Genomic DNA, 27,942 nt, shown 5'->3' on the forward strand with positions numbered 1-27,942 from the left:
CCACCAGGCTTGGTCACGCGCACACAGCTTCACGAGGCTCATACTTGGGGGCCCCACAGCTACACCCCATAAAAAGTCACACTGTCACTGCCACTCCCTGAACACGCACAGCCCCCACTGGCGGCCCACCGGGTCCCTTCCCCCACCCCTGCTCGCTGTGCAATCTCCCCCACCTCACCCCTCCTGAGTCCTTTACCCCCACTCCTCCTACCTCCCTGTATCTCCCTCCCCCGCCCTCCCAGGCCCCGCCCCGCCCCCTCCGAGGCCCCGCCCCTTCTCTCGTCAAGTCCCGCTTCCGTCCGGCGGTCCGGCGGTCCCGGTCAGCGTCGCGCGGCTGCTAGGTGGATGAAGCCAGTGAGACTCATGAAGGTGTTCGTCACCCGCAGGATCCCCCCCGAGGGCTGGGCCGCTCTCGCCCGCGCCGCAGAGTAAGAACCCCGCGCCCCCGCGGCACGCCGAGTCCCCGGGCCGGGGCTGGGGGTGGTGTCTGGGAAGGGGCTGCGGAGCCCGGGACACCCCCCACCCCGGATCTCCAGCACCCCGCACCCGGGGTGACTCAGCGTCTCTAGGCGCGCCCGGGCGGGCTTGGGGCGGCCTCCTGACCCCCCACTTGTATTTGGTGCGGAGGACCGGGGGCGGGGGTGGGCGGGGGGCAGGGGCCAGGGGGAGCTAGGACCCTGCGCTTGCCGGACTTCCCAAGCTGTGCCGGGCGGGGCCGGTCGTGGAGTTTGGGGAGGCTTAAAGAAAGTTCTCTACGGCCTAGCCTTGTCTGAGCCTGTTGCAGTGACGCTAGACCCTGCAATTCCCATGCATGTGCAGTGCGGGTGAAGGGAAAGGCCTGGGGAGAGGGGAGGCCGCCTGTGACGCAAGATCCAGGCTGTTGAAACTTTACCCTACCAGGGTCAGGGACCTTAGCAGTCACTGGCCTGGTCTCTTTGGATAGTTGGCAGGGGCCTTTCCTGACCCTTAAATTGAAGATTGCCTGCCAGTTTTTCAGGTGTTTCCTATGCATAAACTCAATCCTTGCAACACTGTGGAGTTGGTACTGTAATTCCTGTTTTACAGATAAGAAAACTGGGAGAGGTTAAGTGCCTCAACCAAAGTCACACTGCTCTGGTGCGGTGAGCTGGGATGTGAACTCAGCTCTGCCTTACTGTACTCCGTCATACAGGTCTGCCCTGCCAGTGTCAGGCAGGGAGAAGGTGGGACCCAGTGACATGCGAAAATGAGATTTATTTATTTTGTTCAGTGCAACAAAAGCTTTGCTGGGGACCTGTCAAGGACCCAGCGCTGAGCAGGAAGGGGGGAGGCAGAAGCAACAATGGTGGTAATGGCCGTAGACCGCACAGCTCAGCACTGGGTGCCATGCCCATGGAGAGGAGGGTGAAAGGTGGGCTATGCCGGGGCTTGGCCTGGCAGCAGGGTGTTCTGGGAGGTGCCAGCAGCTCTCCCGTGTCTTGCCATACTTGATGGCTGCACCGAATTAAATGGCAAGGACCGGGAGGCTGGGTAGCACCACTGGGAACACATCCACGGCCCACGAGCTGCCGTGGGAGTGTGCCCTAAAACCCCTCCGCGCTGCATCGCTTTGCTCTTGTCCTTCCTGGCAGAGTACAAGTAGGAGACTTTTCCGCTGCATGGATTCCCAGGACAGGACGTTCAAGCCTCACGTGGTGCAGGCCCACCCCACCCCCGCCTCGCCAAGAGGCCGGTGAGGGTGATAAAGCTCCTCCCTGCTTTGAGCTGAGAGCTGTCCCCGTGACTTTCTCCTTTCAGTCTAGGCTCTTGTCAGCCCTTGGTGGCCTCTACTCTGTGACAGCCCTTTACCCTCAGCCACCCTTTGGAGACAGTTCTGAGGGCGCCACGCACCTGACCCTGACTCTCCTCGGCCAGCCCCAGGCAGCCCGAGGCCAGAGCGAGCAGAAGGCTCTTTGAAAGGGAGTCGCAGCCCTGGGAGGCCTCTGGGGGCTCCCCTGCTTCTGAGAGGCCTTTTTTTGGTCTTCAGCTGCCAGGTGGAGCACTGGGACTCGGATGAGCCAATCCCCGACAAGGAGCTGGAGCGAGGTGTGGCCGGGGCCCACGGCCTACTCTGTCTCCTCACTGACCGCGTGGACAAGAGGCTCCTGGATGCCGCAGGTGTGTGCACTCTGGGGAGGATTCCAAGGGTGTGTTGGCCCCGCAGGGCACCCGATCTGCTGCGGCTGGCTTCCCACACAGGTCTGCAGCCACCTCTCTGAGTTCTGAAGGCATTCGCTGCTGTGCTAGGCCAGAGGGAACCGTCGTGTGTGGCTCCCTCTGGCCCAGGCATTGCTCCTCTCCTGGCTGGGACTCAGGGCCCTCATCCAGCCCTGCCACAGCCTTGCTTTACGATCTCGAGAAAGGCCCTGTCCCTTCTGGGCTCATTTGTATCCTGTGGGAGGTACCGTCTCAGTGCCAAGCTCCAGCAGGTGCCCAGGATGTGTTAACCCCAGACACAGGTCTCAGCCCTGGGCCAGGTAAATGTCAGCCTATGTAGTTGTTTTGAGGAAAGGTTCAGACTCAGAGGCTGTTGGATGGGAGGAGGCCCTCACGAATCAGTGCTGAGTCAGTCTGTGCCCCAGCCTTTCCCTGCAGCTCTCTGGTGCCCTGCCCTGTGGAGAGGGTGTGAGAGGGTCACACCGCAGCCACTTCTCAGTGGATGCCTCAGAAGTGTCCACAGCAGGGCCCAGGTGTGGTCAGTGGAGACTGGAGGATTCATTGGGGGAATAGTCCAGTGGGTAAGAGTGGAGGCCTTCGTGTCAGAAGCCCTTGGGTAAACCCCAGCTCTGCCACGTGGCAGCTTGTGACTGGGGCAGGCCGCTTCATGTCCCTGAGCCACCACTGAGCAGTCAAGGAGGATTGTCAAATCTGTTGAGTAAGATTGTTCAGAATTTTAAGTAAGGAACCGAGATGTCAGCCTTTCCTCTTATCCTAAGAAAATAATAATAAGCAGATGGCCCTGTGATATCTCCAGTGTTGTGGCTTTGAATCCCGTGAGGAAAGATACAGATGATGCTTTTTCTGAACAACAGGAGCCAATCTCAAAGTCATCAGCACAATGTCCGTGGGCGTTGACCACCTGGCTTTGGATGAAATCAAGAAGCGGTAAACGCAGCTTGCACATTTGGTGGGGGCCGGGGTGAGGGCTGACCCCCAGAGCCGGAAGGGGAGCAGAATATTTATTTGCTCATATCCCTCCAACGCTTCGGTGGGGATATGAGGTGGCCGACGATAAAATCTGTGCACGGGAGCACGGGTCAGTTACGATAAGCCCGAATGGTCAGGAACGGCAGGTAACATCCACGAGGTAGCACCCTTTCTTACTCAGCGTGGTTTTTGACCCTCACAACAACCCCTTGCAGTAGAAGAGGCTGGTATTCTTCCTTCCCTCTTGAGACGAGGAGATTCGGAAAGGCCAAGTAGTTATCTGCCCCAGACTCCGGGCCCTGATCTTCCATCTTCGTGTCCCTCCCCCAGTGGGAGACCAGGGGAAGGAGGGCTGACCGTTCCTGAGGGCCCGTTTACAACTCGGAGCTTCCCGGTGGGCAGCACAGAAAGGGAGCAGAGCGGCAATTTGGAGATGCCCCAGAGGTAGAAACTGGTGAAGGTGCTTGAGGCCTGTGTTGCCACCAGATCTTTGCTTCATAGTGGCATCCGTGTGGGCTACACCCCAGATGTCCTGACAGACGCCACGGCAGAACTCGCCGTCTCCCTGCTGCTCACCACCTGTCGCCGCTTGCCAGAAGCCATCGAGGAAGTGAGGAAGTGAGTGAACCCCTAAGGGGAAAGTTGGCTCTGCTCAGGAGCTGGTTCCTAAGCACCCAGTGTCACCCAGGCCCCGATGTGGTCCCCGCCCCCAGCCGTGTCCCATCTACGGGGGGGGGGGGGAACAGACTCAGCCAACACCCTGAAGTACAGGGCAGAGCTGAAGAGAAATGTGGGGGAATCGTGGCACGGAAGGGAAATCGTGAGAGGGGAGGATAAGGGAGGGACAGATCAGCTCTGCCTGGTTGGCGAGGAATAGGGGCAGGGGTGTGGATCAGAGGCTTCACACAAGAAGTGGCATCCTCTTGAGCACTTAGAGGGACAGGTCCACCATGCTTGCTCGTGATGCAGGACTCCCAAAAGCTCTGAAGCTGGAGGTTATTTCATAAGCCTTTTGGTAGCAAAACCTGACTGGACATGACAGGAAGCTGTTAATGATTTTTATTTTTCTCACTCAGTGTAAACATTCATGTTTTTATTTTTTTTTTAATTTTTTTTAAGTTTATTTTGAGAGAGAGAGAGCACAAGCAGTGGAGGGGCAGAGAGGGAGAGAGAAAATCCTAAGCAGGCTCCACACTGTCAGCGCAGGGCCGGACGCAGGGCTTGATCTCACGAACCATGAGATCACGACCTGAGCTGAAATCCAGAGTCAGACGCTTAACCGACTGAGCCACCCAGGCGCCGCAACACTCATTTTGTTTTGCTGCAGATACACCGATGTGTTTGATCGTGAGCTGAGGGTGTTGTGTAGAATGTTGCACATGCACCAGACAGCCTTTCTGAAAACTGAAAGTTCAAAACCCTGGCCTGAAGGTTTTGGTTCAGGGACTTGTGTCTGCGTGTCCAGAGTTGGGGCAGGCATTCCAGCTGCAGGGAGGCCAGCAGGCATGCAGATGCAGGGCCCCAGGGGTGCAGCTGGGGCGGGGGCATCAGGCGGCTGAGGAGACACAGTGCTGCACGTCCCGCTCACATCCCGCGCACATCCTGCTCACCCTTCTATCCAGGGAGTCGGCATCTTATCAGAAGTGGCTCAAGGCAGGCGCCATCCCCCTGTCCACCCAGGGCAAGGGCGGGGAGTGGCTATGGCTTTACTTTGTGTTGCTTCCTTGGGGTGCTGAGAATTCTGGTTTTGGAATCCCAGCTCCCGAGTTTGCAACCTGCTGCTCCTACCTCTGCCCTGGCTGGATGACCTTGGGGCACCCTTTCTGGTCTCAGTTTCTCCATCTGAAAAATGGGACAAGGACTTCTAAGACCCCTTCCAGGCCTTGGATTCTGTGTCCCCAGTGGCTTTATCTTTTTTAAAAATGTTTAATGTTTATTTAGTTTTGAGAGAGAGAGCATGCATGCACACAAGTACACAAGCAGGGGAGGGGCAGAGGGAGGGGAAGACACAGAATTGGAAGCAGGCTCCAGGCTCTGGGCTGTCAGCGTAGAGCCCGATGTGGGGCTCGAACCCACGAACTGTGAGATCATGACCTGAGCTGAAGCCAGACGCTTAACCAACTGAGCCACCCAGGTGCCCCACCCCCAGTGGCTTTAAAGAAAGAGTCTTTTCGGCTGCTTATCCAAAATGCTGAGTGGCTATGGGTGTAATTCATGCTACTGTGTGTCCTTTGACCTGGAGAGAAGGATCTTCTCCCCCTGTGGGTTCTGGGTCTATGAGTTTGCAGTGAGCCCTCATCTTTGCCCAAGGCGGGGTCCTCTTACCCACCCCTCCTCTCCTCACAGCGGTGGCTGGACCTCATGGAAGCCCCTGTGGATGTGTGGCTATGGACTCACGCAGAGCACTGTCGGCATCATCGGGCTGGGACGCATAGGTGAGGTTCCCACCTACCCACTTGTCCACTCCAGCAACCTTGGCTTGGTTTGAGTCTTTGGCGCCCTGTGTCTAGAAGTTGACAGTTCTTTGGAAAGGGTGGCCATAACTGGCTGTTCCCAGTGCACTTTGCATTCAGAAGGAACATCTAATGAACAGACACAGCTTTGTAAAACACAGGCAAAAACAGAAAACAGAAGAAACAAAAACAGGAGTTTGTTAAGAACTCGCTAGGTGATAGAAGCAAGCTGTAAGCGTCAGGCTTCTGTACGATGACAGCTCCATGCAGAACAGATGAAGGCGCCAATGACGACGACAGTGGGGTTGGGGCCTCTAGGAGGGTTTCTTGTGGGACAGCTCGCGCTCCCCCAGGCCTGTCTGGAAGGCATTTGACTCATAAAGCTTTAACTCAGGAACCAGACGGTCCAGTGGGCCGAGCTTTACCTGTGAGTCTGCAGACGCGACAGAGCTGTTTTCTTCCAGTGGCTCCTGCTTGGAGAAATCTGGCATGAAGGCTTGTGCTCAGCCAGACAGGCAGCTGTCACTGGTTCTCGGGCATCTGCCTGGCACAGAGGTGAGGGTGAGGATGGAGTTGGAAGAACCCACCAACTTTGGGGCACTTTCTGATTCTGAAAATCCAGCAGCCCAAGTAGCAGCTCACGTAAAGATGTCTTAAAGATTTGGGGCGATTTGGCAGTTGGGCAGTGCCACCGAGAAGTCATAAGAGGTCTTGGGCTATGTTAACAGAAGCAGGGGTCAAGAGGAAGGGAGGGGATCGCTCAGTCAGGCCACTTCTGGGATGCCAGGTCCAGTTCTCAGGGAAGGTTAGCAGGGGACCAGGACCATGTGAGGACAGCATAAGCCAGCCACAGCCTCAGAGGAGCTGTGGGGCTGCCTCCAGATCTCTGTCCCCCTGGGGGCAGTGTGGGCTGGCTGGGGGCTGGTTCACGGGGCAGGACCAGTTCATGTGGGGAGCTGATGAAAGGGCCAACCTCCCAGGGGCTCCCTGGCCCTGGAGCTGCTGGGTGCTGCTCCTGCCCTCTCAGGGGTTGGGGACAAGCCAGGACACTCTTTGCCTCCAGGTCAGGCCATCGCTCGACGTCTGAAGCCATTCGGCATCCAGAAATTTCTATACACAGGGCGCCAGCCCAGGCCTCAGGAAGCAGCAGAATTCCAGGCCGAGTTTGGTAAGTATAGCCTTGGTTTCCATAGGAGCCCTATCTGCACCCATCTGGGGCGGTGGGGGGGGGGGGTCTCTCTGTTCCTGTAGTGGCAGCATTTTGGGGGCAGAGTGTGGGAGCTCCAGGTGTGCCTAGGGCCTGCGGTGTCCCTCAGGTGCTATCTGATCTTCTTGCCTCTGGACACAGGCCCGGTGAGAGAGCACAGGGACTTATCCGGGCCACACAGTGAATTCTCTTCATGCCAGAATTCTCCAGGAACACTTTCAGAGTTCCTTGTCACCACTGGCCATGTCTGGGCCGAGCAGCAGGATGGTGACAGATGTAAGGAATTGCTGGGACTCTCACTCACAGTTTCTTAATAAACTGGTGAGCCCCATCCCCCAGCCTGTGTGCGGTGGATGCAGCCCCTTGGCAGGTACATAGCTCAGTGAACAGAGGGCAGTTGGATTTTAGCCATTCCTCACCCCCTTGGCACACTGGGCCCTGAAGGTGGTGAAAGCCAGAGGCACCCAGGTCCCACTGTGTGACCTTGACAAGCTCCTGCCCCTCTCTGGCCTCAGTTTCCCCATCTGTGAGACCAGGGGCTGGATGAATGCTGTAATACACCAGGATCCCACCAGTGGCTATCGACACTATACAGTTATCAGAGGTGTTCAGGTAGAGACAAGGCCTTCAGGAAGCTTCTTGGGAGTTCCCAATTCTGGAGAAGGAAGCGAGGACCAGTTCTGGTCTCCCACCCTTCTGCCGTCTCCACCCCGGGACCCGGCGTCTGATGGAGCCCTGCTCTCCCCCAGTGTCCACCCCCAAGCTGGCCGCCGAGTCTGATTTCATCATTGTGGCCTGCTCCTTAACGCCTGCAACCAAGGGACTCTGCAACAAGGACTTCTTCCAGCAGATGAAAAAGACAGCCGTGTTTGTCAACATCAGCAGGTATGCCGGGGCCGTCTAACCTCCCTGGGGCGCCGAGCGAGCCTGGAGAGGGGCTGCCCCTGCTGCTGTGATCCAAGGTTTTCCTCCCCGTAGGCTGTTGATGAGACCACAGGTGCGGCTTGCCACTCCATGAACCAACCCACCAGCCACTCAGAAGTAAGTAAAGGCCACAAGAGAGTGCCCCAGGCTGGGAGGAAGAACAGCATGCTGGTTGGAGCAGGCCTGGCATGCCTGGTTCCCAGCAGTACCCCGAGCCTTGCTCAGGGCTGGGCACAGGTGGTGTTGGTTCAGAGAGTGGAGGCCTGATAACGGCGAGGAACTAGGTACCCTTGGGCAGCCCGTGTTCTCTACCACAGAGAGTTGGACCTAACGATCTTAACAGCCCTTCAGAGGCTGATCACCCACAACACGGAGCCTAGGTCTGCCCGTCTGAGGTAGTGACGGTTTGAAGCTTTGTGCTTGGGAACATAGACCCAGACCCAGTTTATTGTGATTCGTCACAGTGTCCCCAGGGTGCCTTCAGGCCACTGGGCATGTGGGGGCAGACCTTCCCTCTCTGTCACTCCATCCCCTTCCCAGATGGTGCCCTTTGAACCTGCTTAAGTCAGGGGCGCCTGGGTGGCTCGGTCAGTCAAGCGTCCGACTTCGGCTCAGGTCATGATCTCATGGTCCGTGAGTTCGAGCCCCGCGTCAGGCTCTGTGCTGACCGCCTGGAGCCTGTTTCAGATTCTGTGTCTCCCTCTCTCTCTGCCCCTCCCCTGTTCATGCTTTGTCTCTCTCTGTCTCAAAAATAAATAAACGTTAAAAAAAAATTTTTTTTTTTAATGAACCTGCTTAAGTCAGTTTGGAGGCAAATAAAGGCAAAGGGAGGGCTTTCATGAGGCCCCCCCCTCAGGGCTCCCCGCTCCAGAGGCCCTGTAATTCTTAACGTTCAGCCACAAAGGAGGTGACCTGGAGGGGAGCGGGACCTGCAGGAACACAGGGCTCATGCTGATGGCTGACAGCGTCCCAGCTTCCATTCACTGAGCACCTGCACATACCCAATACCACGCGGGGGGCTGCGTTCTTTCTTACTGCATGGACACTGCTTCGTGTGCAGTCTAAGCGTCTAGCCCACAATTTCTTTACTTCGGCGGCCCGGTCATGGGGGGAAGGCTGCCCGCATGGGTGGATGTAGTGAGGAGTATCCTTGCGTCTCTGCCCGCAGTAGGCATGTGCCCACCAGCATGCTGCAGTGGTTCTCAGCGGGTGCTCCGGGGACCAGCCAGATCACAAACACCTGGACGGGGCCCCACAGGAACGCCGATGCCGGGCCCTGTGCCTGCAGCGGTGGGTCAGTACGCACACCTGGGGATGGCTGTGCTCTCCCTGTCTTCCAGAGGAGAGTGACACGCTTGCCCGAGGTCACACGGCTGCAAAGTGATAGGCCTGGGCCTCTCAGTAGTACTGCGGAGACTTACTGTAAGGAAGTGTCTTGTCAGGCTTCCTCCTTTATTTTTTTTTTTTTTTCAACGTTTATTTATTTTTGGGACAGAGAGAGACAGAGCATGAACGGGGGAGGGGCAGAGAGAGAGGGAGACACAGAATCGGAAACAGGCTCCAGGCTCTGAGCCATCAGCCCAGAGCCTGACGCGGGGCTCGAACTCCCGGACCGCGAGATCGTGACCTGGCTGAAGTCGGACGCTTAACCGACTGCGCCACCCAGGCGCCCCTCAGGCTTCCTCCTTTAAATGTCGGTGCCCACTGTGCCTGGTCAGTGGGAAAATGTGTCCTGCGGGTGGTTCTGCCATAAAGGAGGCCTGGGTGGAGGAAGCTCCGGGGCACCCACGTCACCACTGTCATTCGCAGGGGAGACGTGGTGAACCAGGACGACCTGTATCAGGCCTTGGCTGGCGGGCAGATTGCCGCTGCTGGAATGGATGTGACGACCCCAGAACCGCTGCCGACAAACCACCCTCTCCTGACTCTGAAGAACTGTGGTGAGAACGGCGATTTCCTGATGCGAAGTCACGTAGGACCCCGGGAGAGATAGGGGTGGTCTGGAGGTGCTGGGTGCAAAGCCGCCGTGAGCAGTACCGAGCGCAGAGGGACACGCCCCGGACCACGTGTTTATGCTCCTGGTGACACTGGCACATAGTGACGAGGGGAGGGCTTCTTGGGCATGTGCATCTAGGTCTCTGTCCCTAAAGGAGTGAGTCTAGGTGGTGGGGTGGGGGGTGGACTCGTTGAAAAGAAGGGTGTGACCGCGTGTCTTCCATCCATAGCTTGCGTGGGTAAGACCCGTTACTATACACCGCCGTGACCAGGGCAAGGGTGAGAAACTGAAAGCGTAATTGCAATTCTGATATTTGTAACTCGTGCCAGTCTCTCGGCTCCAAACCTACCCTTGGATATTCCGCTTTCGTGATGCGGCGGCTGGAACGCCGCACACCCCGTTTCTCCTGGGCCCGCCAGCCGGGAGGTGGCAGGACCTGGCTTCCTCCTGCCTTCCCGCGTGTCTGTCTCTGCTAGCAGCACGTGGCAACGCTTCCTGGCCAGTGGCAGCCGTCCTCGCGGTGGCCAGCGAATCTGGCTTGCAGTCTTCCCAGCATCGGCTTAGCCGCTGCGCTGCCTCAGAGACACAGGCCACAGAGGTTGAGTCGCAGGGCTAGAGGGGCCCTTCCTTCAGCGTCTAAGTTTTACACACAGTCCCACCCTCTCCCTGTCACCCAGCCCAGGGAGGTCAAGGCTTCTGCAGGTTGCTGTCTGGGATACCTTAGTGCGGTGGTTCTTAAATCTCTACATTCCTCAGTCACCTGAAGGGACTGACCGAGCACAGGGTGCTGGGCCAAGGGCTTCTGCTCCAGGAGGTCTGGGGTGGGGCCTGAAAATACGCGCTTCTCATGTGCTCCCACACCAGTGCTGCTTTGAATGGAGGCTCAAAAGAGGAGTTAAGGATTTTTAAAAGTTACACTGCACGCACATCTAAAATGTGAAAGACACATGTGTGCGTTTTGATAAAAGTCCATCTTCTGGTTGTCCTTCATCTCAGTCAACTAGTGCATAAGCTCAGCCCGTGCAACATTCCTTTCCGAGCCTTTGAAAACTCGACAGGAGTCAGTGCAATGATCTCTAGAAACATAAAAGAGAAGATTTCAGCTGGGCTTTCTCCATGTCCGTCTCCTTGATTTTTGCTGACCATAGGGTTTTCTACACGTTCCATGATCTCTCCAGTCCTCTTGAAAAATCTGGTCTCCACTTACATTAGCTTGAGTTCGATTTTGCTTTCTAAGAACCAAAATAATCCAATCCTGCATACCCGCTGAAGTCTTTAGAGATCTCATGTTACTTTTGTTCCTTAGCCTTGATTCTTCACCCTTCCCCATCTTGCTTGTTGTTTCTGTGTATTAGTATCTTTAAAAGTCAAATTGAATTGTGGGTGTATATTAAAAAAAAAATGGGAACCACGCTTTGAGAACTGCTGCCTCAGTGTTCTCTTTTTAGCCTCTCCAGTTCCCTTATACCTGGTTAATGTTCTTTATAGTAGGTTCTGTCCAGGTAGCTGGCGTGGATTCTGTCTCCAGACTAATACAGAACCGTGGGGTCTAAGCCAGTCCCTGTCCTTTATTTACGTTCTGGAATGGGAACCCAAAGAGAAGGTTCTTAGCTGCTTCCCCACAGGGAATGCTCTCATTATCGTAGCCCTTGGAAACCTGGCCCCAGCATCCACTCCAGGCTAAAAGGAGAAACATTGGCTGTCATATCTGGGCTGTTGCCCACAGCTGAGACTGTCCCATCCCCGCAAGGCCCGGGAGTTCAGTTCAGTGCCCTGGGTGCTGCTTTTGAAAGGCATTCTTTGAGGACAAGTGACCTCACTTGCTCTGCAGTGGGTGGGGCCAGAGGGAGCCGGTCTGTCCACCGTTTCCTCTTCTGGTTAGTTGTGTAGATGAGAAACCGTGTGGCACCACGTTCAGGGGCACGGGTGTGGATGGCCAGTGCTGAAACCCCCAAGCTGAATTGGCACCTCGTTTCACCATCTGATATCTGAAGGGCTGGGTCTGGATAGGCTCCAAGACCCCTTCTGGGTTCAACATCCTCAAATTTAGGATACATATCTCTTGCCACCCTCGCATCTGGGTTTCTGTAGCCTCGAGTCCCTATACCGTTACTCCGACAGCCCCATGGGAGTGCAGCATGTGAGAGTAGGCAAATCAAAGACCACTAAGGCAGGTCCTCTCTATTCTTCTTACTGGCAACCCCTGGTAGGGAAAGCAGAGCCCGCTTTAAGGCTCTTGAATCACCCTTCTTACCTCCCTCTCCTCTGCTCCTTTCCAGTGATCCTACCCCACATTGGCAGTGCCACCTACGGAACCCGAAACACCATGTCCCTGTTGGCAGCTAACAACTTGCTGGCTGGACTGAGAGGGGAGCCGATGCCCAGTGAACTCAAGCTGTAGCCAGACAGGAGTCCCGGAGGGTCAGGAGGCCAGCGGTGCCCTTGGAGTCTGTCAGTGGGCGTAGGCTTCATTTGGGCCCACAGGACGGGAGCCAAGGGAGAGTCTGATCTGTTCCGATCCTGCGGAATGAAGACCAGGGCTGACACACGGGCTTGCCACTTTTGTGATTGGAATCGTCTGAGCCAAAAGTATGTGATCCTATTAAATGATGGTCTGAGACACTGTGTGGTCCTGTAACTGGGAGAAGCTAACCAGAGCACCTGCTTCCCTTTCTAAAATCAGGACATCTAGTGACCTGTGGGTTCTGCCCCGCCCCCAGCCCTCACCCCGCCCCCCCCCCCACCACATGTGAGTTATTAGAACCTCTCCACAACACCTTACCCCTCATCTCCTGCTCAGCTCCTTCGCTTGCCCCTCACTGAGGGTGGGACAGCCAGAGCCCAGTGGTGATCATGGCACTTCAGGCCGATACCTAGACCATCAAAGCCAATATACATGGCAAGGAGAACTGGGTGAGGTCACAGCACTCTAAATTTAGGGTCAAGAATAATTGGAGGTAGATGCATTTAATTTTTATTTTAAAATTAGTGTCAGCACCTTCACACTTTACTCCCTTTGTCCATCCCCCCCCCCCCCCCCCCGGCCATCCCCACCCCCAGGTGGATGCCCTTTTTCTGATCACCACCTTGCTTATTCCTCCTGAGGCCAGGCCCCCTGCATGGCCACAGCCCCGCTCCTGCTGAAGGAATCAGGTTCCGGCTCTTCCCTGCCAAGCCAAACTGGCACACGGAGCTTTCACCCTGGGAGGCAGGTAAGGGAGCGGCAGAAAGCACAGGATTAAGCAGGCTGGCTAAGAGGAGGACAGGGTGTGCGGAGAACAAAGCCTCACGCATGTCCTCGCCTCCAAGATGGACAGAGTGCAGGGAGCGCAGAGGGACTGAACTGAGGGGAGTGACCCATAATTGTGAGTGACCGCATGAGGAGTGTTTGGTAGGAGGTTTGGGTTTTTTATTTAAAAAGTACCGGTCAAGGCAGCGTTAGCAGAGAAAGCCATACTACTTCCCTGTCTTGTTTCAACCTTAATAACCTAAGTGAAGAAAAAGAACACGTTTAGTTAGAGGCATGTATGTGACAAATTTTTTTATTTCAAAATCTCAAATTTTGACCAGCATAGCACCACTGACAGGGGTGCCCTGAAAGAACTTTATGATTTGATCACCAGAAATGATTACGCCAGGCTGTAATTAAGGCTAACCAATCAAAATCCAGGTACCCAATACCAGTTATAATTCAGGTAGAAACTTCGGATCATAGGAACCCTGAGACTGGTTTTACAGGGAACCTCTGAATTATTTTCTAAGTTCTACAGCATGTATGAGGACACTGGCCCAAAAGCTTGCTTCTCACACATAGAAACCGACTAAGAGGTAGATGAGAGATTCCAGATTCCATCTAGCAGTGGAGAGACAGGGCTCCAGCCGCTGTGTCAGAGACAGGCCCTAAAGCAAAGTCCACTTAAGCCTGAGCTGAGGTGAGGGCGCAGCCTCCTGGCACCTCCTCCTCAAGCTGGAAGGGAAAGGAGGCTGGCACTGCTCTCCCCATTGCTACCGGTTCCTCTCCCTGGGCCTAGGCAGGGCCTCTCTTGTGCTCCACCTTGACCTACCTGCCTCCCAAGGTTAATGTCCTCACAAGACACCGGTCCCCACGTCAAGTAGAGGGGTAGATGTAGAGCCTCCTCACATCAAGACCGCTGACAAAAGCCACACACACGTGATCCCCTATCCTCCGACGGTCTCTTTCCCACATCTGGAAAGGAGAGGAATCACAGAAGTTTCTCTTTTGGCTTTTCTCCCTGGGGCTCAGTTCACAGGTCAATGCTGAGCCCGACTCTGAACGTTAGGATTTTATCCACAGACAGGTGTGTAACTGCACACGCTAGATTCAGAGGAGAAAACCCATGCCCATTGTTTCAGGCTACACGTACTTAGCTTGCTAAACAAAGGAAGGATTTCTCTTGATTATGCACAATGGTTTGGTGTCTCTAAAAGAGCTGTGTAAAAACTGAACTCCTGTTCGTGCATGAATTACACTGACTTCACGAGCTCTACAGAGGCACGTCCCCCTCGAGGCACAGAAGCCAGGGCTCGACCTAACACAGGTGCCAGCAGCAGCCCTGACAGCGCAGGAGGGGCTGGGAAAGCGAGGCCCTGGGGCCCAGAGAGGCCCCAGGCAGTGGCCCAGATGTCTCCTCAGTGTCTGGTGCTGCCTGGTGACTGCCATGCTCTGGGCTGCCCAGCTCTTCTTACAGAGTCTGGAAAAGAGTTATCTGGGAACACTGCTACGTTTGGATTTTAAACATTCAGTATTGGGTGGGGGAAACAACAGTAAAAGCTCAGGTCTACACTTTAAAACTACAGTATATAAAAGTAATAAAACCCACGGTGGAGGGGGTTAACATCATTTTTGGTTAGTCTGCAACAAAAACAGTAACGTAGGCCTGGGAAAGATGCCACACGGGGCAAGAGAGTGTGAAGAAGCGAAGCAGAGAATGGGCTTGTCGCTGGGTGAGATGTGTCAGGCTGGCCCGGCCCCCGAAGCCTGGATGGAGCACAGGGTAAATGCGCCATGAAAGATCCCACAAAACAGGACTCCACACCATTAAAACAAAGACAAACACCAGCTCTTTTCTGACTTCCAAACATGGAGCTGTAACATATGTGACACAAGTTGGTTAAGACCCCACTAAAACAGCACATACAGAAACAATACCTCACTTGTCACTCCCTACAAGTACATACTCCATTTACAGCTCTGCTTTGAAAAGCAGGAAAAATTGTTCAAACATCTATCCAGCAGTGATGTTTTCAAAAGTATGTACACCTAACGGTCCAGAGAACGCTCGCTCTGGACCCAGTGTCAGCACCATCAAAGTGCAGTGTCTGTGACTGCAAATGAGACGGAAATTTAAAATACAGTACTTTCTGAGGCCTAGGACTAGCTCATGATACACTTTAAAGCATTCGTGGCGGACAGGCGTGTCCTCAAGGGCCTTCCTTTCAGACAGGCACGAGATCGCCACTGGTTACACGTAAGTGCATTTTGCATCACCGTACAGATATATAATATTCCCCTCAGAGGATATAGGAAATTTAATTAAATGCTTCACAGAGTTTTACAAAAATTGCTAAAAAAATTTTTTTGCACTTCAATTCTTAATTTTTAAATGTGCCACTTTTCACACCATCAATTACAAACTACTTTCTGACTGAATTACTCAACCCTAAGGAAGAACTTGGTTTCAGGGACCACGTCCCTCTCCAAAAGTGTGCATTTCGCTCGGAAATGCAGCAGCACGCGTGCTACACGTACTCGCTCCCCACGTACCAGCCACAGGAATCTGCGGAGCCACTGGGCGGCCTGAAGCCTCCACCCCGACGGCGTGAACCACCAACCAGAGGAGATGATGGCCTCGGTCCCGCGGCTGGCGTCGGCGTGATCTCAGGAGGTCGGGGTTAGAGCAAAGTGCTGGGCAGGTTGCTGCTCTGCCAGCGCAGGCAGGTGGTCTTTGAATGTTTATACAGGTGGCTGGACTGACTGAACCTCTTGCCGCACTTGAGGCAGGCGTAGGGTTTTTCACCTGTGTGAACACGGATGTGCTTCTTGCAATCTGTCAAGGTCAGAAAAGTCTTGCAGCAGATTTTGCAGGCGTACTTGCGAGCCCCCTCTACGACCAAGACGTTGTGCTCTGACAAGGCCTTCTTGCACTTTGACAGAACGTCAGCAGATGCCCTGGTCAGCTGCGGAGGGCCAGGCTGCGAAGGATGGCCGTTCTCAAACGAGGACGTGGCTGCATTCATCATTAGCTGGGAACCGGCAGAGTTTTCTGGGATCTGGGAGCTCCTGACAGAAGTTACAACCGGCATTTTGGGAGCTATGCGTCGGTAGTACGGAAAGTTACTGGCTCCTCCTCTTGGGGAGCCCATCATGACCCTGGAGAAGGAGGAGTGGAGGCCCAAACCGGACCTGGAAAAATCCATCCCAAACTGTTCTCCTCCTTGGTAGCCTGAAGTCTGCACACAGGGCAGGCCCATCACTTCCTGCATAGGCCTGACAAAGTGGGAGTCCGCAGGCTCACTGAATGGGTTCTCCACGTGAGAGCCAGGGGCCGAGGAGGGCCCGCCAGCAGGCCCAGCCTCTGGACTCAACAAATAAGGGGCCTCGCCCTCCAACCTGCAGTCACTGGTGGTGTTTGGGATGTTATCATCATTGTTCTGATTTGCACTAAAGTTACTTCCTCTGCTCTTGTTAAGAAAATTCGAGATGCTAAAAGTCGATTTATGTTCTAGGTTATTTGTGACTTCCAAAATATGGATGTCACCTACCCTGTCAGTGCTAGACTGGGGATCCGAGAAACTCCGATCGCTACTTTCAGGGCTGAGGTCTATCTTCTCGGCACTGACCACAACCCCTTCCACTTCCACAGATTCGCTGCCTTCTGCTTGTGAGGTCACGTCACTCACTTCATCCTGAGGCTCAGGAGAGCTCAGGGGCTCAGATTTAACCACCACTCTCATGTGTTCCTTGTCACCAAGGCCAACCTCAGGATTTTCACACTGAAAACCACTTTTCTCGGTCGCGGCTTCCTGCTCAAAACTGGTCTCCACCTGAGTTGCACGAGAGGCCATGGACAACTGGGCCATGTTGCTGGCACTGTTGTCAGACTGGCTGGGCACCTGGGCATCTTCTTGAGCACCGAAAGACTGGTCAAACATGATGGCACTATCTTCCTGGTTGTCGGTCATTCCGTCAGCCTTAGGGTTATCCACCATTTTCAGGGAGTCTGGTGAGAAGAACTCCTCCCGAGAATGGACCCCTGACGGCCCGTTCTCTGGCGTAACGTCAGCGATGGCGGCCTCCTCCATGGTGGGTCGGAGGCGCTGTCTGGCCCGCTCCTCTGCAGACTGCTTGCGTTTATGAAGGCGTCTTATGGGGAAGGGTGTCCGCTGGTCCAGGTTGCTGCGCATCGACGAGCTCAGGGGGGCTGGCTGCTCCTCGCCACTCTGGCTGGAATTGAGGGCCGAGCTCACGATGCTCAGCCCCAGCTGCTGCAGCATAAAGGAGCGCTGCATGCGGGCACTCTGCTCCTGGACGCGCTCACTGGGGGGAGACATGGGCAGCGTCCTTGTCGTTAAGTAATGTTTACATGCCTTAACGACAGAGTTCAAATGCAGGTGAGAGGCTGCCAATAAGACATCCATAACGTTGCTCTCCCCCAGCATGAGGGTGGAGGTGTACATCATGTCAATCAGTGCAGCAAAGGCCTCCGCTGTCACTACCTCGCTATCCAGCTGGATCATGTTCATGGTCTGATCTCCCTCTGCCACGGAGAACAGGGCTCGGAAATGCGTGCTGCATGCTGCCAGTACAGATCGGTGGGCTTTAAAATGTCTATTCCCCACTACAATGACACAGTCACAGAGCTGACCGTGAAGTCTCTGGTAGTTCAGTTGCTGGAAGATCTGTTCAAAGTGTCCAGGAAAATCCATGATCCTACAGAAAAAAAAAGAAAGAAAGAGTTAAGACTTAGAAAAGCTGAGATCAAAGTCAGAGCACAGAGGGTGTGATGAAAAGAGATGTGGATGGCCCAGCTTGGGCCTTTTAAAGCTTTTGATATTTCTGATCATGGGCACACAGACTAAAAACCTGTCTAATGAGGAGCAAATGCCCATTCAGCTAACGGTCCTGGACACATGTACACGTGGGACCAGCTACTGGCTATTTACAGGCTCCCCTTCACTCTTCATAGGACTGACCCTTGTAACACTTAGGACCCAGTGTGTAAGTACGGAATATCTATCCTGCAGAAGTTAATTCGAATTCTGCGTTCCCTAAGGACAAAGAATAAGCTCCCAAGAAATTCCAGTCTTTCAGCAATCTTAAAGAAGTCAAGGGGCAAATTGGTATGAGTGGGCAAGATTTCCAGCTATAGACGGAGATAGATCGCACACATGCATTTACCCCCACTCACTGCTGAAACCCCATTAAACGGACACTAAAGTTTTTGGATTTGCTGTTTAAATTTTTTTTGTTGTTGTTGTTTATTCTTGAGAGAGACCGAGACAGACAACAGGGGAGAGGCAGAGAGAGTGGGGAACACAGAATCTGAAGCAGGCCCCAGGCTGTGAGCTGTCAGCACAGAGCCCGACACAGGGCTCAGATGCTTAACCGACTGAGCCACCCAGGCACCCCTGGATTTGCTGTTTAAAAGGTATAAACCCACAAGGACAAGAAGAATGGGAAAGAAGTATCAGTGGCATTTTGTAAGCTGGTAAGCAGAAAAATGAATGAGCGCTGACTCAACAAGCCCAGAGAGCTAAATCCTAAACTAGCAATGGACAAAACAACCTGACTTCTAATTTTTTTAATTTTTTTTTTCAACATTTATTTATTTTTGGGACAGAGAGAGACAGAGCATGAACGGGCGAGGGGCAGAGAGAGAGGGAGACACAGAATCGGAAACAGGCTCCAGGCTCCGAGCCATCAGCCCAGAGCCTGACGCGGGGCTCGAACTCACGGACCGCGAGATCGTGACCTGGCTGAAGTCGGACGCTTAACCGACTGCGCCACCCAGGCGCCCCCAACCTGACTTCTATATAAGCCCCCTACCTCCCCAAAGGCTCAGGAACTGGCTTCACGAGTGCCAGGGGAAGCAGACTGAAGGTGATGCCAAGACAGGAGGACTGGCTGGAAGTCTAGTCAATAAAAAAAAATCATACACTGGAAGTTCTAGGGAGAACTTTTAGATGCTGAGCTTAGGGACCCACCCACCTCCTACCCTTGACTGTGCCAGAGAAGCAAAGAGGAAGGGTCTTTCTGTTTTTTACTTCTATAGCGACAGGCTGGTTGCTGATTTTTCCACCAAACATGACTATACATAAAGTGGGTTGAGATCATTTAAAAATAGGAAATGAGAGTGGAAAGAAAGCCAGAGCGCTCCTTAGTGATAATACAGGTACACTGGGCAACAAAGTGAGCCTGTCAACATAAGGGCACCCCAAGCCTATTTTATACTTCATGTTTTTTATAAAAACTAGTCACTTTAAGTAAGGCAATGTATAAAACAGATTGTATTTTCCAAGATGGCTGGCCACATGAAGCTCTCCCGTCTTGCATGCTTTCTTACAATGTGACACTGACCCTCCTCTCATCAAGAGGTGGGGTCTGTGTTCACTCCCCCTGAAGCCAGGCAAGTCTATGACTATGGCAGAAATTGCACTGTGTGACTTGTGAGCTGGATTACAAAAGGCAACATAGCTTTCCCCTGTTCTTTCTGACTTGCTCTTGGAAGCCAGCCGCCATGCTGCGAAGAAGCCTAGCTAAAGTCTAGCTGGCGGTTGGCACCTGCTCCCACAGTGAGGATGCCTTCAAAGTGACTTCAGCCCCAGAGCTGAGCCCAGCCAATCTCTAGAACTGTCAGAGATAATAAAATGATTTTTGTTGTTTCAAGCCAGTGAGTTTGCAGAGTGATTTGTTACATGGCAACAAATAACTGGAACCATGTGAAACTTAACATCTCACAAATCAACATGCAAATTCTAGCTCAAGAAACAACTTTTTTTTTTTTTTTTTTTGTCTGCCTACTTTGGGGGAAATCACTTTTTCATCCATTCTTAGTGCATATGGTGCAGATCAGACTGCCCTAAACCTCTGAGTTCCAAGAGTGGACAGATAATCCAGGGAGATCTGGCCACTCCCCATGACTTACAGGTATGTGACTCAAGCCATGCCAATTAGAGTCTGCCCTGGCATTCTCTGAACTCAGCTTGCAAGTCATAAGGTAGATGTAAGTCTAGCACTGATGGTGGCCATTTTTGCCTGTCTGAGAAGGAAGCCAACACCAAAAACAATGTCCTGATCACATTAAGACCCTGGGAACCAGCCGTGACTGTAGGGGGCATCACCCTAGGGCTTCCTACTTCGTAAGCCAATGAATTCCCCCTCTATCTTAGCCTAGTTTACGTTGCATCTGTCACATAGTTAAACATGAGGTTTAAATCATAATTTCGAAAAACCTAAATAACATGGCTATCTGAAAACATTTTTGGATCTAGAAGGGGTATTTTAAAAATTCAGTCTGGGAGACATAAAAGTTGTTACTCTCAGCTCTGATAGAAGAGAATCATGAATCAAGATCATGGTTATTCAAAGCTCTCAAGCAGCTCTAGCAAACTCAAGAGGCCCAGTGTAAAAGTGATAAAAAGAGCTCATGCTGAGAAGGCAAGCGTTTTAGCAAAAGCTGACTGTCTGAAGCCTTGAAACCAAGGAAAACAGCTTCAGGTCTCTAAAAGATTTTAAAATGTGACAATATGAGTCTATATAGTTGGAGGAGATACAGCAAGTGATCTACCAATTTGTAACTGACTCAGAGCAAGCGTACAGCACGGTATTTGTTATCTGCAGGAACAGATTTTTAGTAATTTCCAAACTAAATATCATTAAGAAAATACACTTACACCACTGCTTGTTACATTAACATGAATAGTCAAGAGCTGACTGTTTTCTCAATAGATTTACTTTCCTAATAATGCTTTACTTAGACTAATAAAAAAGTTCATTTGTGTTCTAGGAGAACAAACCCATTAATAGCACATTTTAAACTATTTGACTTCTGTATTGACCTACCTGCATGCTTTTCAATAATATACTTAGTTCATAAAGCAAAGTACACCCACACTCAGATATCATCGGCCACCCTATCAAGGGACCTGCTGCCTGTGCGCCAGGCAGGACCTGCACACAAGTTGCCACCTGCAGGAAGTGTCTTGACATTCTAAGGAATTCTTAACCGTTCAATATCCCTAATCTGGAAAAATAACCAAACAGAACTTGTCCTCCACTTTTAAAGACGATACAGACAAAAATAAATGTAAGAGAATAAAACTAGGCAAGGTCCCAGACAAGCGGTCTAGGATTTTTGACAGGGCTCTAAGTCCTGGCGTCCTAGAACATTCAACCCGCTTCCACTTGATTTGACTAAGTGGAAGTAGCGAAAGGCTAGGGACCAGGTGGGCACACAGGTGCCCAGGGTTAACCCCAGAACCCAATCTGTCATCAGGACTGATTTCATAATCTGTTTCTGCTCTTTCGGGGCTGGCTTGGGAACTGGACAGGTCAGGTCTATTAAAAAGCGCATCTATCAATGACCAAAAGTGAGCATGACTGGGGAACTCAAGCTAAAGCCAGAGCCCTCACCATCTTACCCTACCCCCCAGCTCTCCCTGCTCTGCCACCTTGTTTTCCAGTTCACAGTTCCTGGGGATTAGCTGACCTAGAACTTCATGATTCCGTTTGAGTCAGAAAAGGTATTCATGCCCTACTTACATGCCTAGCACAAACTCAAAATGCTCTTTCTACTAAGACAGCTTTTTGAGGGCAGGGACTGCATTTTCTCCCTCCCAAAGTGCCTGATGTACAGCACCATAAATTATCTTTTGAATGAGCTCTGACTGTATATAGATAAAATATAACACTGTATTACCCAACAGCCATTTTCCTGAGAGTCCGGTCTCTAAAATCAGCCAAAAACCAGAAAGTCTCAGAATATCCAAAATAAAGATCAAAGCCTGTGTATGAAAGATTTCCTCATAGGAAAGTCCCTCAAGAGCTCACATACATAGTCTTTTGTTTTAAATAAGCAAAATTCAAGTTTTTCTAGTTTCCTGATGATTGAAGACAAGCAACAGCAATTCTAGAATGAGGGCAAGCGGCGGCTGCACATTGACAGCTGCAAAAAAAGACAGCTGATCCACTAAGGGACAAAAGAGGTCCGGCAACTTGGAGACATGTCCTCGAGGGGCTATACAACCTGAGATCACAATAGCCCATGAAGGCACTTGTGTATTTGGTATACAGATTCATTCATCCAGTGTTTTGAAGTGCTTGCTTCATTCAAGGTTAAGTGCTGTGGAGATCTGTATGGCACAGTCCTAACTGTCAAAGGTGCTTGGTGGAAACAAGACATATACAAATAACCATATAACAAAGTGGAAAGCATTAAGTGCCACCAGAGAGATAACTGTGCTTGGTAATTCAGAGAAGGCAAAGGTTATTTCCAGCTTCTTGGTGGCCCTGACAACAGAGCTAGGCACAGGTCTGCATTTGGATAAAATGAGATGTAAAATGCATTCCAGATGGAGGTAAAAGTGGGAGAGGTTTGAGGTGGGGGGAAGCAGGGTATCTATTCTGGCTGGAGAGTAAGTAGGTAAGGCTAGTATGGCAGGTATTAGATCGTGAATGCTCAAAACTGATGTTAATGACCACCACACATGGTCCGAAAAGTTAAAAAAGAGGCATACAATTTTGAACCAAAGACTATCATCACTTTTCAGGTGACTTCTGTAAAAAATATTTTGTTCGTTTGTTTGTTTTGAGAAAGAGCGAAAGAGCATGCTGGCGTGCAAGAGTGCAGGGAGGGGCAGAGGGAGAGAAGTTTTTTTCTTTTCTTTCTTCTTCTTTTTTTTTTTTTTTTTTTTTTGAGATAGAGAATCTTAAGCAGGCTCCATGCCCAGAGAGGAGCCCAGACATGGACGGGCTCCATCTCATGACCCTGAGATCATGACCTGAGCTGAAATCAAGAGTCAGATGCTCAACTGAGCCAGCCAGGCACCCAAAAATATTTTGTTTTTTAAAGCTTGAGCACAGTACCAGTCAGGGTTCTTGGTTGTAGCAACAGAAACTGTTTCTAGCTAACCTAAGCATAAAAATAAGCTGCTGAAAGAGTTGATGGGAAGGCTGGACACCTGAGCTGGAACTGGGCAGCAGAAACAATCTGGCCAGAATGCTGTGTGTGCGCTGAACGCAGCCACTACTACAAAATGCAGGCTCTACAGGGGACTGGATCTCCCCTTGCCTTCATTATTGTTAGTTTCAATTCTTGAACACACGTCTTTTTAAATATTATGTGAGATGAAATGAAAAGTACACTTGAAGTCATTGTGCTGCGTACTGCCACGCAATGTTGTCTCAAGGAAAAATACTCGTGCAACTTTCGAATTGTAAGCTGAACTAATTGCTTTTTTCATGGAACCCCATTATAACTTGGGAGAACAATGACTGACAAACTATGGTTCTCAGACTTGAGTATTTGCCACTCATTCTCTTGAAAATGAATGAAATGAGCCTGTCATTTCAAGGAAAACAGTATTTATTGCCTATGATAAAATTTGAGCTTTCAGGTAAAAATTAGAATTTTGGAAAATTTGTATTGGTCACCATGAGTTTGACAGCTTCTCAGTGCTCAAACCCAATGAGATCATTGGTGATACTAATGGAATATGATTTTTTTAATATTGTATACTAAATGTAACAATATTTGGAAGATCTACATAACTCAGTGAATCAGTGTTTCCCAAATGACCAATGTTATAAACTGTGATGTTAAAAAATAAGGTATGGATAAAGAAATGGTTCACAGTGCAAGACACAAACTAATGTATTTCAGTGTAACAGAATATGAAGTTTGTTGATACAGTTTCAGATGACACTTTGCAACTAACCAACCACTTAAGAAAATACCATTTGCTCAGTTTTGTTATAGTATCAGAAAAGACTATCCAAAGTTATCTGAAAAAGCTACTAAAATACTCCTCCCTTTTCCAAATACATATCTGTGACGCTGGATTTTTCTTGGTATACTTTAATCAAGATGATATCACAACAGGGGTGCCTGGTGGCTCAGTCAGTTAAACATCTGACTTTGGCTCAGGTCATGATTGCATGGTGCGTGAGTTCGAGCACCGCGTCGGGCTCTGTGCTGACAACTCAGAGCCTGGAGCCTGCTTCAGATTCTGTGTCTCCCTCTCTTTCTGCCCCTCCCCCACTCATGTTCTGTCTGTCTCTCTCTCTCAAAAATAAATAAACATTAAAACATTAAAAAAATTTTTTTAATGTTTTCATTTATTTTTGAGACAGGGAGAGACAGAGCATGAGCAGGGGAGGAGGAGAGAGAGAGGGAGACACACAATCTGAGGCAGGCTCCAGGCTCTGAGCTGTCAGCACAGGACCCGACGCGGGGCTCGAACTCATGGAGTGTGAGATCATGACCTGAGCTGAAGTTGGACGCTCAACTGACTGAGCCACCCAGGCGCCCCAAAATTTTTTTTAAAAAAGATTGTATCATAACAAATTGAATACAAAAGCAGGAATGAGAATACACCTGTGTTAAAGTAGACATTAAAAGGACTACAAAAAAATGTATATCAATACCACCCTGGTGCCCACAACTTGGTTTCAAATACCATTTTCTAGGGGCACCTGGGTAGCTCAGTCAGTTGAACGTCCAGCTTTGGCCCAGGTCATGATCTCGCAGCTTGTGAGTTCGAGCCCCACGTCAGGCTCTGTGCTGAGAGCTCGGAGCCTGGAGCCTGCTTCAGATTCTGTGTCTCCCTCTCTCTCTGCCCTTCCCCTGCTCATGGTGTCTCTCTCTCTCTCTCTCTCTCTCTCTCTCTCTCTCTCTCTCTCTCACACACACACACACACACACAAATAAACATTTTTAAAAAATTCAAATACCATTTTCTAACAAAAGGAACTAGTGCTCTTTGGAGAAATGGCTGATTCTAGGACTGAGGCAGAAAATACACAAGACTGCAGTATCTTACAGTGTCAGAAAGTAAGGAAATGCTTCAAACAAACAAACACGATAATGTATGTGAATGGGACGCAGGACCAACAGGAGAAAGAACTCCCAAAGGCCAAAGGTGGAACAATTTAGCAAAAAGATAAAACAGTACTGGAATATACCCCAAATGTATACAATAAATATCCATAGGTCCATACTGATATACACAAACACATAAATACTGGGGAGAGAAGAGTCAAATCTCCTGTGCAGAAGAATTCCAAGTAGTTTATGTAAATTCTCGACCCTCAAAGAGATGGAGGGGTGGAGCCCCTTGATGTGAGCTGTGCACGGTGACTTCCTTCCAGGGCACAGGACAGCATGCCTATTTTATTACAATGAAGTCAGTAGTCCCACACAATTCCTAATATGTTTGAGCTGTCCGAAAGATAAATCAAAGCCTTTAGCAAATATCTGTATAACTAATCAAATGAAAGGCACCCCCCACAACTGGACCCTGAGATCAAACGTCACTGCTCAGTGATGAAAATGCTGTAAACAACTCTAAGGGCAGCAGTTTGCTCAAACAGCTGGTCTTCTAGCATATGAGAAGTTCGCTTCATACTTAGACAAAAGGTGCAGTGTCATGTCCCATTCCGTCCCACCTGCTACACTAGCAAAATCTGGCTCTGGTAGACAATGTCCATATTTGAGAAATGGTAAGTACAGCAAAAGAAAAACCTACGCTTCAAACTGACAGAGGAGAACAGTATTGACTCAAATATCTTAAATTTATCTTTTCCCTTTCTAAGGAAAAGATGAGGCAGATTCAAGATTCTGTGTCAGCCCTATAGCAAACTTTGTCATATCTCACTGTACAGAAGATATTTTTAAGTCTTACCCACACTGAAGAACTCCAGTATAATTCATACTCAGTACTTTTAATATTAAAACATTTGCATGCATTTTGTATCAAAGTGGTTTTTAAAAATGACTTCAACTTCTCGTGACAGTCTTACAACAAAGTCTCTTTTGAGAGCACTGACCTCTAAATTTAGGAAACACCCTACTCTAAGATGTTTTTCTTCCAAATCTTATCACGTTCAGAATTTTGCTAGAAATACCTCAATTAACCAGAATAGAGCTTGCCAGCATCCCCAGCTAACTATGTCTTAACACAATTTTTAGGAGAAAAAAGGCAAATCAAAAAAAAAACAAGTTGATTTCAGAACTCTTAAAAAGTCCTGGTTCATTTATTCAGTAAAACGCACGGGCCCAGAATAGGTCCCCAACCAGTTAGTCTTACCTGGCAGGTCACCAAGCTGTCAGTGGTGGCCAGGCCAGTCTTCCCAAGTTTGCTAAGATTTCCAGTGAGGGTTAGAGCAACAGTGGGAAGCCTTCCTTTGGTTTAGTGGCTGTTCTTAACATTCTTTCCTCTTTCTCCACCTGGTCTCTTCCCTCCACCTCTGCTCTTTTGGCTTGAGGCCAACCACCCTCTCTTTGGCAAAATGACCAGGCATTAAGACTTTGGCAAATGACGAGCAAATTCTCCAGAAGACTACTAGGCGTCCAGCACACTTTTTTAATTATCTAAGGTACAACAGCCCATACAAGGATAACAAATCATCAATGATTAAGGCACAGCATCCTCTAAAGATCCCAATGTAAGTAACATCTTCTACTTACTATAACTGAAAAGTATATTAACATATTTTGCAAGAAGTTTTGTTTCAATTCTCGAAGGTGAGGGTTTTCTTCTATTCATTCAAATTACCCAGAACCCGAGCCTCTTACTTAGTAATCAAGGCTTTACTGTTTTTTTTCCCTAAAAAATTTCCTCCGAATAAATATTTAGGATTTGTCTCCTGTAAAGGACTTAGCTTCTTACAGTACCCTCCACCAGGCCAGAATGCGGGCTGACTTTTTTTTTTTCTTTTTTTTTTGTAAGGTAAAAACCTAACTCTCCACCCCTCCTTAATTCACTGCCTGATGTTAGCATTTATGTACGAAGCTGTCCTCCAAACAAGGGGAAGAGGGGCAACAGCAGTTCTTACCACTGCACCGCCCCCCCCCCCCACCCCCACAGCTCCCAACATGAAGCCTGGAAGTAATGGGTATTCAGTAAATGCCCATAATCAGTTTAGTCCTTCGATAACCAGCGGGGACATTCCAAAAGACTAGCTCCACCCCTCCAGGGTCAACCGCCGGTCCCCGATTCCAGAACGCCTTGGCCTTGCTCTGGTGAAAGGAAACCTCGACGCTCACAGACCCAGGAAGGGGGCATCGAAGCCACCCGACCCCAACCCGTAGGGCGGCAGATCCTCTGCTAACCCGCCAGGCTATAGGTCCTAGGCCATTCCCACCCCATCCCAGTAACCAACGTCGCCTGCCCGCAGAGTCGTGGGGGCAAGAGCCCCCGCCCCACCCGGCAGACAGACAGCCTGGCGTCGGGACCTGGGGGACGCCTGCGCAGAAGGACCCGCCTCCCACCCGCCTGGCCCCTCCGCTCCGGAGGGTAACAATACCCCTTCAGAAAGACGGGCAGGGTAGGCGGGGGTCACCGGTACGCGTCTGCGCGCGCCCCGACGCCTAGGCTCGAGCGGACTCGCGCCGACAGCCTAGCCCTCCAGGAGCTCAACGGTCTCCACGTGAGCGCGCCCGCGAGCCCCACCACCGCTGGTGCTGACAGGGTCGCCTCACCTGAGCCGGGCTCCGCCCCCCTGCTCGCTGGAGGAGGCGGTGACCCTTCTCCGATCCGACCTGACAGTGTCGGAGGAGGCGGGAACGTCCAGCCCGGCGTCTCCGCGATGGGATTTCCTCCCCCTTCCGCCCACCCCGCCTCTCGTCCCCCAGCTCCTTCAGTCCTTTCGCCGCCGCACTCTGAGAACACCACGGCAGCGGTGGACAGTAAACGGAAGTGACGCCCGCGAGGGAGCCTACTCCGCTCCATTCCTCCTCCCTCCGACCGAGCTGCAGCCAATCAGAATGGGAGGGGGAGGGGCCGGAGCAGAAGTGCAGCCAGCCGGCGCGCGGAATCCGAAGGAATTTACTCGGCCCCCCCGGAACACCGACCAATCGACGGCCCCAGGAGCTCGCTGTGTTTACTACCGACTGAATCCGTGAGCGCTGGTGACCAATCACCATTTTCCTTACAACACGTAAAACTGTTATCAAACG

The 27,942-nt window shown here is 51.2% G+C and overlaps 2 protein-coding genes across 3 annotated transcripts; one reads left to right on the forward strand and one right to left on the reverse strand.

The window, feature by feature from the left end:
• The first annotated feature begins 290 nt into the window (after nt 1-290).
• GRHPR (glyoxylate and hydroxypyruvate reductase) lies at nt 291-12,365 on the forward strand. The gene is made up of 9 exons (XM_030293520.1): nt 291-428; nt 2,006-2,136; nt 3,051-3,123; nt 3,667-3,783; nt 5,512-5,600; nt 6,682-6,786; nt 7,575-7,710; nt 9,559-9,689; nt 12,025-12,365. The coding sequence occupies exons 1-9, from the start codon at nt 346-348 to the stop codon at nt 12,144-12,146; spliced, it is 987 nt and encodes a 328-aa protein (XP_030149380.1). The 5' UTR covers nt 291-345; the 3' UTR covers nt 12,147-12,365.
• Nucleotides 12,366-12,811: 446 nt separating this feature from the next.
• Nucleotides 12,812-27,687, reverse strand: ZBTB5 (zinc finger and BTB domain containing 5). Of its 2 annotated transcripts, XR_003964180.2 has the most exons (3): nt 27,466-27,667; nt 15,531-17,696; nt 12,812-13,952 (listed from the first exon to the last, which is right to left on the reverse strand). XR_003964180.2 is itself a non-coding variant. In XM_030293519.2 (2 exons), the coding sequence occupies exon 2, from the start codon at nt 17,690-17,692 to the stop codon at nt 15,659-15,661; it is 2,034 nt and encodes a 677-aa protein (XP_030149379.1). In that variant the 5' UTR covers nt 17,693-17,696; nt 27,466-27,687; the 3' UTR covers nt 12,812-15,658. The 2 variants fall into 2 exon arrangements, 1 of the variants encoding a protein (XP_030149379.1); XM_030293519.2 differs by having other exon boundaries at nt 12,812-17,696; nt 27,466-27,687.
• Between the last annotated feature and the right edge of the window lie 255 nt (nt 27,688-27,942).

This window comes from Lynx canadensis, chromosome D4, assembly GCF_007474595.2.
Source record: "Lynx canadensis isolate LIC74 chromosome D4, mLynCan4.pri.v2, whole genome shotgun sequence".
Classification (NCBI taxonomy): Eukaryota; Metazoa; Chordata; class Mammalia; order Carnivora; family Felidae; genus Lynx; species Lynx canadensis.